Source organism: Melanerpes formicivorus, unplaced genomic scaffold, assembly GCF_026170545.1.
Source record: "Melanerpes formicivorus ecotype bairdi unplaced genomic scaffold, bMelFor1.0.p_v2 SCAF_48, whole genome shotgun sequence".
Taxonomy (NCBI): Eukaryota; Metazoa; Chordata; class Aves; order Piciformes; family Picidae; genus Melanerpes; species Melanerpes formicivorus.
The window spans coordinates 3,008,723-3,022,399 of record NW_027142400.1 but is presented as its reverse complement, the minus strand read 5'-3'; the positions used below and the strand labels follow the sequence as shown (position 1 = coordinate 3,022,399).

The 13,677-nt window shown below is 44.3% G+C and overlaps 1 protein-coding gene across 3 annotated transcripts in view; it reads left to right on the top strand.

Moving 5' to 3' along the window:
• Window positions 1–13,677, top strand: part of LOC137452072 (uncharacterized) — a 58,202-nt gene that overhangs the window by 30,706 nt on the left and 13,819 nt on the right. For all 3 annotated transcript variants that reach the window (XM_068160177.1, XM_068160178.1, XM_068160179.1), the window contains 4 exons: window positions 3,403–3,716; window positions 5,363–5,957; window positions 7,597–7,714; window positions 11,633–11,707. In XM_068160177.1, coding sequence (XP_068016278.1) covers window positions 3,403–3,716; window positions 5,363–5,957; window positions 7,597–7,714; window positions 11,633–11,707 — 1,102 coding nt within the window. The remainder of the gene's footprint in view (window positions 1–3,402; window positions 3,717–5,362; window positions 5,958–7,596; window positions 7,715–11,632; window positions 11,708–13,677) is intronic.

The window sequence follows — 13,677 nt, the reverse complement described above, 5'->3', positions numbered from 1 at the left end:
GAGAGACAGTCTCAGTGACGTGGAGAGGCTGTGGGCTTTCCCAGCAGCTCCAGGCAACAAGGGAAACTCCTGCACTCTGGGGATGTTCCCAGTAAGACAAATTGCTCCTCTTTTGCCGTGAGTATAGCAAGGGTCAGGGCAGGAAGGAGAATGAGCCCCTTGGAGAGTATCACACTGTGGATAAATAGAGGCATTGAAATACCAGGAAGAAGAAGGGGGCAGGCTTCCAAGAAGTGTCTTTTGAGGAAGAAGGTCATTTGGTACACCTGACAATGGAGATTGTTCAGAAGCAGAACTGTGCTTGTTATGGTGCTGTGTCCTTGCAGTTTCCTGTTGTACTTCTTCCTGCTTGCAAGGACTCCCCTTGGGTAGGTGGCTCAGGAGCCCATTAAAGGGGTAGGTGGAAGGCAGCAGTTCCCCAATTTTCCTGCTCAAAACTATGGCTTTGAACAGCAAACAATCTTTTTGTATTACATTAACACTTGGTGAAAGACCTAGTTTGATCTTGACAATTTTCAGCTGCTCTGTTGTAAACAGGTAGCTTCCCTAGAGACTTGAGTAGGCATAAAACCCTTCATGGAAGCACTGCAGTAGAAGATGTTTCTAGAGATTCAAATTATCCCCATGTTTTAGCTGCAGAACTTTAGCCTGAGCAGTAAATAGCATTACAGACAGAGGGAAGAGGACTATGCACCCTGTATGTGCTGTTAGGCACTTAGACCCAGAAAAGCAGGGTGCTGTAGCATTTTGGCAGCTCTTTAGTGTCATGTGCTCTGCTGGTACAGTGAATTCTCCCTCAGTAAAGCTATCTTTCTATGCTTGCCTTTGGAAAGTAGTTGTGGGCAGGGTGAGTGGTGGTGGATTGCTGCTCCTGTTGCAGCAGGAGGTGTGGGGCATCTCTTCATGTTTCTGAGGAACTCAGCACCCACAGTCAGAAAGCGCATCCCCAACCTGCTGTCCTCATAGGTAACTGTTCCCCTAGGCAACCACCTTTGTCTATACACACACGTCGCCCTGGTTTGTGAACCAGGTGAAGGTAGAATAGACAAACCATCTGGGTTTTTGGTGCTGCATTGCTCATATGGGAGAGTGCCCTGAGGTTGCCCTCATCTTGGGGAGTGTCTAACATGGCTTTGGCTGAGTGGATTGAGGTAGGCCATAGTGTAAGAGATGTCCCCAGCCTCATGAAGCAACATCTCTCTGCTCAGTCACTCCCTTCTTTCCACGGGCTCATGTTGCACTTCCTTGAAAGAAGCTTTCTGAGGAAATAACAGCAGTTCCCGTACATCATGTTGTCCTAGTTTAGGAATCATTTAGGTTGGAAAGAGCTCTTAACATCATTGAGTCCAACTATTAAGCTAGCTCTGCCAAGTCCACCACTAAACCATGTCCCTAAATGCCACATCTACATATGTTGTGAATACCTCCAGGGATGGTGACTCCACCACTTCCCTGGGCAGCCTGTTCCAATGCTTCACAACCCTTTCAGTAATGATTTTTTTTCTTACTATCCAATCTAAACCTGCAGTGTATTCCAAATCTGCATAATGCAGAGAATTTTGCTTGAAGGACCGGCACGTTGACATCCTATTTCCTTCTACAGAGAAGTCTAGGGAAATGTTTTTGTTAGAGCTGGGCTTGTTGGGAAAATGCTGATGAAGTGAAACATAAACACATTGTGTTGGAGTTTTCATAGGAAAATATTGGTGAAGGGTTTCAGCATGCCTGGAATGCATCTCTGCAGCGCTAACCCTCTCACTTCATCTTGTATTCATATATAGTGCAGCTCTAACTTTCCAAAGGAAACATTTTCACTTCAGCCAGTTAAAAATTAAGGTCAAAATGGAATGTACACGAAGCCTCTCCATTTCCAACATTTTTCACAATCTTGGGAAACACTGAATTTTGCATCCTCAGTATTCCCTGTTGGCAACAGCTCAAATGTATGACCACTACTGGAATTTCTGCTTGTCCTTTCAAATGAAACGTATTTATTTCCTCATGCCTCTTTTTACTAATGAATCAAACAGCTCCATGATAACATGCTGGTGGAATTAAGCACTGAGTAAAGGAGTCAGAACAACAAAACATTTGCTTGGTTTCCAGCTAGGAAACCAGTGGAATTTTACTGTCACAAGAACAAGTAGAAGCTCTTGGAAGAAACTGCAGGCGTTAAACCCAGAAAGATGACTGCACATATTCAGATTAATCTAGATGCTATCTGGAAAGTTTGCCTCTTAAATGCTAACTCCCACCACAAATAATTCTTGAATAGTGTATGGGTTTGAATCATTACGTCTTGCAATGGCTAAGACAAGTCTCTCTCTTCAGCTGATGAAAATCTTCAAGTTCTTGACTTCATTTTTTATGATAATGGAAAAGATGACTAAAAAAACATTTTGTAACTACCTGGCAAAGAGAGCATGATAAGGACATCATTTTAGCTTATCTCCAAGCAGAGTGTCTTTCTCAAAGCAATGCAGGAACTTGTTAAATATCCTTCAAAAACATGATCTCCTGGAGTTAAATGGTACATTTTGTGTGGGAATTCATTCTGAGGATTACAGGTCAGAACCTTTAACAGCTCCAGACACATCAATATGGTCCTTGCACTGAGTGGGCATAACCTCCTTTCTCTTCACTTCATAGGCTGGCTGGTGAATAGACCTGTATGTGTGCAGGCACATTGGACATACAGCAACATGCACACAGTTATGGTGTATGGCTGCAATGTACCATTTTGATATGTGTGTGTGTGTATAGTAGTGTCTGTGGTTGCTGGAAAATTGCAGAGTCCAGAAGGCTGCGATCACTCTTACCTCCTCTGAATGGTGCTGCTAAAGCATGAAAACAAACACCTCTTCTATGGGGCTTTACTTCCCTTTTGGCTAATACTAGACTTGCTGTGGGGTGGGGGAAAGTTTTGCTCCAAAGATAGGCGTGATCTTCTTGCCAAAGAAGAGCTCAGGTGCAGCCAGGGCACAATAGGATGGGTGGAAAGGGATGTATGCTTCATGTTAATAATTAACTCACTTAAACTGATAGTATTGTCACCGAACTAACTGGCAGTGCACAGGGATATTTTAGTCATTTATAAAGTGCCAAAAATCCCCCTGGCTTTCCCCCAGTGCTTGGGGTTAGCTTGTGGGTGAGGTTTCTGACGTTATTTTCCTATAAGAGAGAGAGAGATTACATAAGAGGACTGGCAGCCTATAAAAATGTCCCCACCCCGCATGGGCATGAACCAGGTTAGACTTCTCTGAAGGCTCCTACAAGCCACACAGGGGGAAAAAAAAAGTCTTTGAAGAAATTACTTTTCTGGGAAACAGCCACACAAATCACCTTGCATAGCAGTGTCTCTTATGTGTTCTGTGTTGGGTTTTGTGGATTTTTTCCTAATAGTATTCCTAGCTGGATATCTTCTTGGATCATGAGGAAGACAAAGTATTCCTGGCAACCCTACACTGGAAGAAGCAGTGAATGGGAGAAAACAACTGGGGAAGATACAAGGATGCTGCTGAAGGTCACACATGAGGAGAGAAAGATGCAGGAATCAAAGAGGAAAGGGAAGCTGAAAGCAGTGGCAGGCAAATTGCTAAAAGTCGTAGCTACTGGGAAAGAAGCATCGAAGGAGAAGTCTGTCAGTGAGGATGTGGCAGGGAATTTGCTGAAGACGGAAACCAGTAGGAAGGCAGTGGAGGGAAAGACACCTACAGGTAACCTTGAAGTTATCTCTGGGTCCAGTTCTGCACCTTCTCTGGCTCTCCCAGCCCTACAGGCTCTTGTTTTTGTTAGCTTCTGAAGTAGGTGCTTTCACACTTTCCTCCTCCCCAAGCTTCACCTGAATTCTTGTCCTTTTTGAACTCTACCCATACACTTCTGGAGACTTCCATATTTCACTTCCTCTTTGCCTCACAAGTATTTCTCTTTGCTATTCTTGTTTTCATTCCTGCAAAGACTCCTGAGGTGTCTTGTGGGAGATGATGTACATGTGGCTGGCACCTTGTTGGGTGTGACTGTACTGTTCTTCCACAGATGAGGGGGGTTGTACATGGGCTAATTGCACCAAGTACACATTTCTTGTGTGTTGTATGTATCTAGGCAGGGCAAGTGCAGCTTGCTAGACCCCTCCTGAGCAGCTTGACCATTGCTTTGCTGAAGATCCTTGCATTAAGCCTTCCCCATTTTGTGTCATGTTCCTCCCTCGTGTTTAATTCAATTTTTACTAAACTGATAAAGTGTTTTCATAGAGGTAAATCAGAATACATGAGAAATGCAATGGAATCTCATAATCTTTCATTTTTCATTCTACACCCAAACCTGTATCCTAAATTGATTTCAGAGTCCTGCTGCTTCTGGCCTTGCTTAGCTTTCCCTGTGTTCTCATCAACTTTGATTTTTCCTCTGGGCTCTGCTCCAGATACCTTTGGGCAAATCTTGTTAACCCTTTGTTGTTCAATGTTGTCATCTGTAAAATGCACAGGAAAAACCCCGCGGCTCTGTGCAGCTCTGGTGAGATTGTGTTTAACTCACGGTGGTGGGCTGGATGTGATGGGTAAGATACTTTGGAAACAAGCAGCAGTGAAAAACTTCTCCTTCTTAGTTCTGAACTACAGAGATTTTGTAACTGCCTTGATGGAGTGTCTGGTGTTTAGGGCAGTAGATCAGCCAGCATAGCTTCTTGCAGGTGTCTAAGTCATAGGGAGTTACTTGAATCCCTGTTGCTGAGACACTGCAGATAGGTAGCCCACCTGTGGACGAAATAGCACACATGGTTATTTGGCCTAGTTAAAAAGTCCTGGCAAAGATAGAGACCTGGACTACACTGAGCAGACTTAGTCTAACATGAGAGTTCCTTGGCAAGAGTGACACTCTCTGCTTAGCCATGCCAGGCTGCAAACAGGTGAGGAGGACCTCGCAAGCGAGTTTGCAGCACTTTGGTCCTGTCAGGGTTTCTGTAAAGAAGGTAGAGGATTCCTTTCAGTCCTGACTTTCAGCTGTTGGCTCTTTCAGAAGATGTCTTTTTTTCTCACAACTTTCTTCTGGACAAAAGGTACTTTCCTTAAGGGAAGATTGTCATTAATGAACCTGCATTGCCCACATGGGGAGGTCTGCTGGGATGAATGCAGAAAGCTGCTGAAGGTTAGTCTTCAGACTTAGTTAGCCTGAAGGAGAAAGAACAAAAGAAAGAAGAAAGGAAGTGCTTGCCCTGGGGAAACCAGGAGGTGCTAGATGTTAAGTGAGGTAATCTTGAGTAGATCCTGAGGAATTTTGAGGTACTACATACCTCAGGACTCAGATATTAAAGCGATAGGTCCTATAGAGGAGTGAACAAGTTGTCTTGTTATTCTTTCTGTTGCAGAGGAAACCATCTGTGGATTCATTGAGCAAGGGAAATTTTCTGAAGCTTGTGATCATATTTATCATCTGGAGCATTCTGGAAATGATGATGTGGGAAAGTCTGAATCGCTTTATATGCTACTGGCTGAACAGATGTGGACTGTGGTGGGAGAAGCACTCAGTGGAAGTGGTAGGATGCTCCTGGAGCCATTGCAGTCAGTGGGGGAATCACTGAAATGGGAGAAACAGAAGGAAGCAGAGTGGTTTGGCAGTGGCCAAGAGATGGAGTCTGTTTCCACCTGGAGTCCAAACTTCTGGAGAAAAGATCTGGAGGAAAAACTACTACAGTACATTACAGCCCAGATTCCCCCATCTGATTTTTCTAGTAACACAGATGAGAATGCACTAAACTTGCATCTCAGTCAGCTGGAAATGACATTTCTTCCCAACTTGGAGCACAGAAGTCATGTCTTCAAAGAGGCAGGGTTGCTTGTCACTTACACCCGCTGCTGTCATGCCTCTTTGTCTTCTCATCTTTCCACACTTACTGAAAATAACCATTTCAGCTTCAGACAGTATCTTTTACTTTTTGAATGGTGCCTTAAAATGCATAGAAGGTACGTTTGAAGGACTTCTTTTTCTCTACATTTTTTCTATGTCTCTATTTGTCAGTTCTGAGCACAGTCCCTGCACCCTGTTAATGCAGTGATGCTCAGGACTCTTACTGAGTTTAGACTTGCCCACTGCCTGGTTTATGTTCTGTGCTTTCTGCCTTTTTTCATTGCAGTACTGCCTCTTTCTAAATCCTTCGTACTGGGCTCAGGGTCTTACCTGAGGTAGGCAGGTATTTCTCTTCTGGATACCTGTTGGATATGCACAGAATCCTGCTTCTTTGATAAATTTGCTTTCTCTCATTAAGCCTTTTTTTAGCAAGATCCATTTTTACTCCAGAATAATTTTCTCTTGCCTTTATGTCAGCATGTAGCGCTGCAGACTTCTCTTACTGTCTCCCTGGTTTTCTTGCTGCTCTATTTAGCTTGTAGTTTGACCAGTTGTTTCCATATTTCCTGCATTAGTGTTCAGACCACTGGAAAAACATTTGACTGATCATTAAATGCCTGCCCAAGTTTGGGGAAACTGATATGGCTTTTCCCATGATTGAAGAGCAGCACATCTGGGGCCTTTTAGCCCAGTGTGAATTCAAAAGCTTTCTTTTTATATGACAGTGGTAGATGAGGCATTTGATTCTCTGTGTCAATGGTTGCTTTACTACTTCACAGTTCCAATCTACTCATGTTCAAATAGTTTTCAGCCCTTTTGGGTTATCTGATTGCTTTGCTCCAAGCCTAGTGCTTTTCTGTCTCTTGTATTAATTACACTTATAAACCTTTTGTTAGCTCATATGCAGTTCATCAGGTGTGCTGTTCCCCTCACTACCTCCTGAAGGAGGGAGGCAGGGTGGTAGGTATGTGCAGGTGCATGCTGAACTCAGACATCTGGGAGACACATGGCCGGCATACATCCCTTCTACTGGTACTTTGAAATGGTAAAACTTTGGTTTAGAGTAATAGATTGATGAAATATTTAAAACTTACATGAAATTGGAGGTGAAATATTACATAATGTAAGTATATAATGAGGAACTCAAAGAGAGGAAAAAATGTGTTATACAAATGCTGAATTCCTTCAACAAGAAAAATAACAGCAATAGTAGCCTGTGATTGTATTAGGGTCAGAAGGTAGTGAAGAAAGTGGAAATGAGAAAAGCAGAGATGCCAGACTTAACTATTTAGATTTTCCTCTCTAAATACCGTTATAACCTTACTGAAAGTTCCTGTGTAGATGCAAGTGTCCTGGAATATAACTACACTTTATTCCATTCAGAGAGAATACGTGACATTTGTAAAGCTGTGCATTCATGGAAATGTATTTGGGTGACTCTGCTCAAGCCTGAGAAGAAATTCAGCAGCAAGGTTGAGGGAATGTGAGAGGCAAATGGCAAGTCAAAAGCGTAATTTGGGCAGTAAATACGGAAGAAGAGAAAGCAACAGCACAAAAGAATGGGTGGCAAAATGGCATGAGAATGATGATCTTCCATGTTGTGGCTGCTTGACACTGCAAACATTGATGGGTGCTTACGGGGAACCCCACTGCTTAGTGTGAGGTTGTGATGCCAAGGAGGAGGTGCCAGGTGGGCATTGGGCAGTGGAACAGTGGGAAGCTGCCCTTGTGCTGAGCTCTTGTTTCTGTACACAGTGGCAGTGAGATATTTCTGAGACCCAGGCAGACTCCTCAGCACAGCCTTTCCCTTGGCACACAATGTCTCGCATGGATTATTTTGAAGACTGAGGAAAAATTACTTGCAGTCACTCGGGTAAGGACACAGGAGTTTTACCCTAATCTTCTTGGTTTATTCCCAGTTTAAAAATACGGAATGCCCTTGTTAAATTAGCTGCTCCCTTGCTATCTGAGCCAGTTCTGCTCAGACATTTGCAAATCTCCATCCTGTTGCTGCACCTTCATAGTGCTGCAATGTACTCTGCTCAGAAGCCAGTGTGTCTGGAGGAAAGGGAGGCTATGGGTGAAATCCACTTCCTCATGAAGGTCATTTCAAGATGCTATTCGTCTTCTCTCCAGCTGTTAATGAGCTCATAGTGAGCAACAGCTGGGGATTTTTTATAGTCCCTTGGCGTCAGCTGTGCAGGATATTGAAGCTGCCATGTTTGCCTGTATGTGGACCTCTCACAGCCCTCTCCAGTCTACTGGACTGAAAGTCTTGAGGTTACAGCAAAGATTGTTTCCAGAACCCAGCACAAGAAATCATGCAGCTGGTGCAGATCCATCACAACCCTCCTGTAGGGGTGGAACAATGCCTTGCAATCCCACAGGTGACCTCAGCTCCAGGGCTGCAGGATCTCCTCCTTTTCTCAGCAAAGCTCCCCCTTTGAAGAATGCTGTGTCAGTGCGTGGAATACAAAGCAGGGAAGATGTGTTATAGCAGCAACAGGGAGCTCCAGAGGAAACCATGCTATTTGGAAAACTCAGCAGGGCCTTTTAGATTCGGCTAAAGCTAAAATGCAGCAGCGGGAGTTACCACACATCTCGCTCTTGCTTTCCATTTCCAATAGCCCCCAGGGAGCAGGGGGAGGGAAATTCCTGAGCAAAATGCTGAATCATCCCAGGGAAAGTACTCTAAATTGCAGAGATTTTCTCGAGGCTTATTGGTTCAAGGAGAACACAAAGGTAGTCACAAACATTGAAGCAGAGGTGCCAGATGATGACATTATGCTTAAAACATACTGATTTGAGTGTTTAGTATTAAGCATCTTTATGGGGTCTTAACCCTGGGGAAGGCCACATGTTATTGAGCTCTGTGTTTAGCACATAGTTCAGTGAAGGAAATTACACAGGGTAATGCTAGTGAGGTCATCTTAGAGCATGTCACTGAGTCATTGATAAACCCTCACAGATGCTGACTATCAGTGATGATTGATTTATTTATTTAATTAAAATATTTTTTATTTTTTATTTTTAAATGCCCTCAAATCTAATGGCTGGAGAAAGTTTTTGTTTAACCAGGGGCTTTCTGCTTTTCTGATACGCCATGTGCAGAGCAGGTCCACCTAGATCTGGCAGTGGTTACAAGCTCCTGTGCCATGCTGTTCTGTTTTACTGCCAGCTTGGATCTGGAAACACCACAGCTCTACATGGTGCTTCATTGTACACAGAGAACAGAACTGCTGAGGGGTGTGATACAGCAGCATCCCAGTCAGCTTAGGACCAGCTCCATGTTCAAGCTAACGGGCTTAAGTGGACATGAGCTGACTCCATATGGAAAAATTATGGATGTCTCTTCACAGTGGCATAGCTTATAAAATCTGCTTTATCCTTCTATTTCTTTTTCCATGACACTCCAGCACTTCATTATTCCAAATATATGAGAAGCAATGACTGAGCAAATGACTGAGCAAATGTCCTGTCGGTTAATGATTGTGATACATCATTGTGACTGTGCACATTGTGCATACTTTGCCACATCAATGGATGTTTAAATTTTTCTAAATGGAAAGAGACTGACCAGAATAAGCCATGGTCTGCTTTGCCTATGAATCCCAGGCTTGTCCCTGGGAGTGCCAGCCTGATATGTGTGCAAACTAAAAGCACCTTAAATGCAAATTAGGGATGAGAACTGTGAACACATTTGAAGGTGCTGAGGGCTCAGATGCTATGAGGGGTTCAAACCCACTTCTAAACACTACTGTGGGGAACTCAGTCAGATCTGCATTCAGGTGTTCCCTCAGCCCAGACATGTCTAGGGCAAGGAGGCTTTGTGTCTTTTGAGGGGTTGGTGAACTGGAAATGGTGGTGCCATCAATTGGGTTGTTGATCCATGACCCCTGCCCATGCTGTACTGATGAACTTGACATGAGAGTAAGGCAAACCTTCCAGCATGATGCCAGGGTTGATTCTGATACTGAGACATACAAAATAAACTGTATGTTCCCAGCTTCTTCAGCCTTCACTCACAACTGGCTCTTTGTCAAAAAACATTGGAAATGGCAGTACTGGACATACACACCCGGACAAAAACTTGAGGAAAGCTTAGACTGATTTGCAAAGTATCACTTAGGTCTGTGCCTCTGTCCTCACCTCCCTTTATATTTTATCAAGTAGACAAAAGAAGGACTGAGAATTTCTCCAAATTGGAGAATTTGGGCTAAGGACCTGCTGCTGCCCAAATAAGGCTGTGCAGCTGTTCTACCCATCTGCCTGCCAGTGTCTCAGTGGTATGCTCCCACCAATGTCAAGCCTCTTATCTAACTTTGACTGTACTTCATAACAATGTAGAGGCCTCAAAGATGTTAATTTCTTGCATGTCTTAGAACAGCAGGTGGACAGATGAGGGACTCTAGTTATAACTCAGCCACTTGTGCTGTCTGGGAGGAAGCCCTGGCAGGCTGGCCATCCATGACTCTGAAGCTTTTACAGCACGAGTTACCACATCTTGGTCAGACAGGGAGCACCAAGGAGAAAACTGGAGGTTATTTATGGGCTTGTTTGTTACAGCAGAAATTCGTGTCCTCTCCATGTTGGAGCTTTGGTGCCTGGGGTGCTGGTGTCGCCACAAGAGCTACAAACGGGCAAGCTCATGCTAATTCAGACACATCATCTGATCCAAAGCAACTAAGTACCGTGGCTCAACAAATTATTGCCTTGCAGTTACTAACTAAACGCCTGCTTTGTCTCACTAGGGAGCGAGACCTTCGTGTTGGCTTAAGCTGACACATTTTACTGTGCAACTGGGGCGGGTTAGAAGTGTTTGTGCAGCTTGGCTGGGATGTGTTATCTCAGCACATGATGTTCACACAATTGCTCTCAGTCAGGTGATGGCACTCAGGAGGAAAGGAATTTTTCTCGGTTTGTTTGCAGCTGCTTATTTGTCTTCGATGAATACTTTTCAATGAGTATGGCAGTGCAGTTGTTTTGAATATACTTTTGATTAAATTCTTCAGTGACAGCCACAAATTTGCTAATTCATCAGCCAGAAAAGAAGAAAGACATAAATGGAAAAATAAACCTCACATTTTTTTTTCTATATCATTGGAGGAAGACGCAGAAATGAGAAAATAAATAAGCTAGCCAGGCTTCTGAGTTTAAAGCTTCTATGAAGGTCAGATCATGTTTTAAGCAATGAGTCCTTTCTCTGCAGTATTGTTTTTGTTTTTACAGCTCATTCAAACCAGCATAAGCCAGCCAAGTCTGGGGAAATTTCCCATCATGTAGCCTCATGGGGCTCATCTCCCCGTGACAGTAGCTCTAAACACTAATCCAGCTCCTCTTTGCAGTCACAAGTCCCTGGCTCAAGTGAGGGAATGCTTTTAATTAACGCTGGCTGGTTTATGCGGGTGCTGGTTGGCGTTAGGAAGGGTGGAAAACCTCAGCTACAGTAGCTGGCATCACAGAGCTCTGTTAAGCCTTGTTTTGCTCTGCAGGCACCTTCATTTGAGCTAAGCTAACTAGGGAAACTAACTGTAGATAGCCCAAGCTGACATGGGGATGAAAGGAAACTGGAAATCATTTAAACTCAAACAAACAATGTAGAACAAAACAGAACAATGTTATTAGGTCATCGGGAAAACAGCCAGGCTCTGGATTAAATCAGCTGGCCAAAGAAATAATAGAGGCAGAAATTCATCTAGTCCAAATGCACAATGAGAAGTTGGTAAGCCTAACTCATTAAGAATGCCATCGTATCTCAACTGCTCTTTTTCTTTTTTCTTTTAATACTTAGAAGGAAGTAGGGGAAGCCCTGAAAGAAGCCTTTGATATTGGGAAACCCCCTTGTGCAGATGCTGCAGTCATTCAGGTAAACTGGGGAGAATTGAAAGCCTCTCATATTTTGAGGCAATCATGATTTTGCACACAAGTACATAGACATTTGGCAAGACCCAGTTTTGAATGCCTTGGGCTAAGCTCAGTTAGTTAAAAGCTTGCAAGTTAGCTGTTATACTAAAACTGCATCTGTTTGCTCCCAAATTTACTTTTTTCTTGTGCATAGCTAAAGAAAACTTAACTAAAAAAGGATGAGCTTGAGATTAGCTGATTCATGCTGAAGTTGCATCTTTGGATTTTCACATAACCTTTTGGGAAGTCCTGGTGTGCATTAACTGGTCTGCTCTGTGCGAGTTCTGCAGAGCACTTCTTAATAAAAGCAGCAAGAATTGCCAAGCTGTGGCAGGTCCCCATACCTAACTGTAAATGCAGGCAGCTTGCTACCTGCTTCCATGCTGTGTACAGCTGCAAGTGCTGTGCTGACGGGTTAGGCAGCATCAGGGACTCCTTCAGAGCACAGTGAAGGCAAATGCTCCGAGGGTGCTGCAGAAGCACGCACTGCCAATTTATGAGCAGTACATACCATAGCCAGAGGGTGTTTGGATCAAGACCTGCAGAAGGCTTAAAATAAATCCTGGAGCTTACATGTGGACTCAAGTGATGCTAGAGAGCAGGGACTGGTTGTGGGCTGTAGTGACTGTATCTTTGTCTCTGCTGCCACCAGCCCAGCTGCAGTCCAGTTTCAGGTCATGAGAGGGAAATAGTCCCACGGTCCTTTGGGGTGGAAGACAACCTCAGGCAGCCCCTTGGAGGCTGGCAGTAGGCATTGCAGATAAACAGCAGCTGGCTATGCTTTACAGCTTTAGCTGGTAAAAAAATGACTTCTCTGGCCCAACTCATATCTAGGCACTAAGGTCAGGGTTTACAGAGGGGACTGCTCCCTCCTCGCCTTGCCATGTGCCCCCTGGAGCAGCAGAGCAGTGATATACTCCGTGATGTGTCTGTGCTAGGCTGGCTACTAGCTATTCAGATGGCTTTTTTTTTTTTTTTTTCCCCCCCAGCCCCCTGGTTCTGTCTGACAGCAAAAGTTTCTAATGGGGACCAGGCCAAAGCCTGGTTTGAATGCTGTGATCCTCACATCTGCAACATCTGGCCATGCTTCCGCATGAGTAGTTTTGCTCTGTTGTGTATGTAGCGGACAGATTTGAATACTCTAGGGAAGGTGATGGAAAAGTCTGGATAAATAGGCAAGCCTTATGAAATTACCTCCTTCTCAATTTTCTCAGGCTGACACTTAAAGATCAGATACAAAATGAACAAAGTGTCATGGAGACTCATCAGCTATGGTTTCCTGACACTTTGGGGTGGCATATTTTAACCTGTCCCTTTGGATGAACTTTTGCATCTGTTGTGAGCAGTGGAAAAAGCCATTCATGATGTGAGTCACCCTTTGTCTCTGGCTGATGCTTCGCAGAGAGCTGGGAGAACTCAGCCTATAAATCCATCTGTCTCCTTTTATCCATCTGGCTCTCCTTGCCTTACAAGCTTTTGTTTCCACAGAGCAGCTAATGGGCAGCATTAAGTTGCCACCTGCTCAAGCCTGCCCAATATGGGATGGATTTTTAGCTATCTGGTGTAGCCCAACCCCTGCAACCACCTTTGCCACTCAGCTGGGGTCAATGGGGTGAGGCAGGCACTGTGGAGTTTAACAGACATTGCCATGTTAGATGGGAGTGGTGATGACTGAGGAGATGGTATCTGTCTTCCTCAGACATGCCTGGTAGAGACCCTGGCAGAGGCACAGAGAACACAGAGCTGCCTAACACTTTTTCTAGCATCAGCACCCAAATTTCCCTGTGAGGGTGAGTCACGCAGAAGCACAGATGCTCTTGCAGATGGCAGGTCTTTGTATGACCTGAGCTGGCAGGCTGGACCTAGCTAGCAGAGAAATCTGTAGAGATGGGCTTTCCCCTGAGCTTGAGACTTGACTCCAGTCTGTTGACT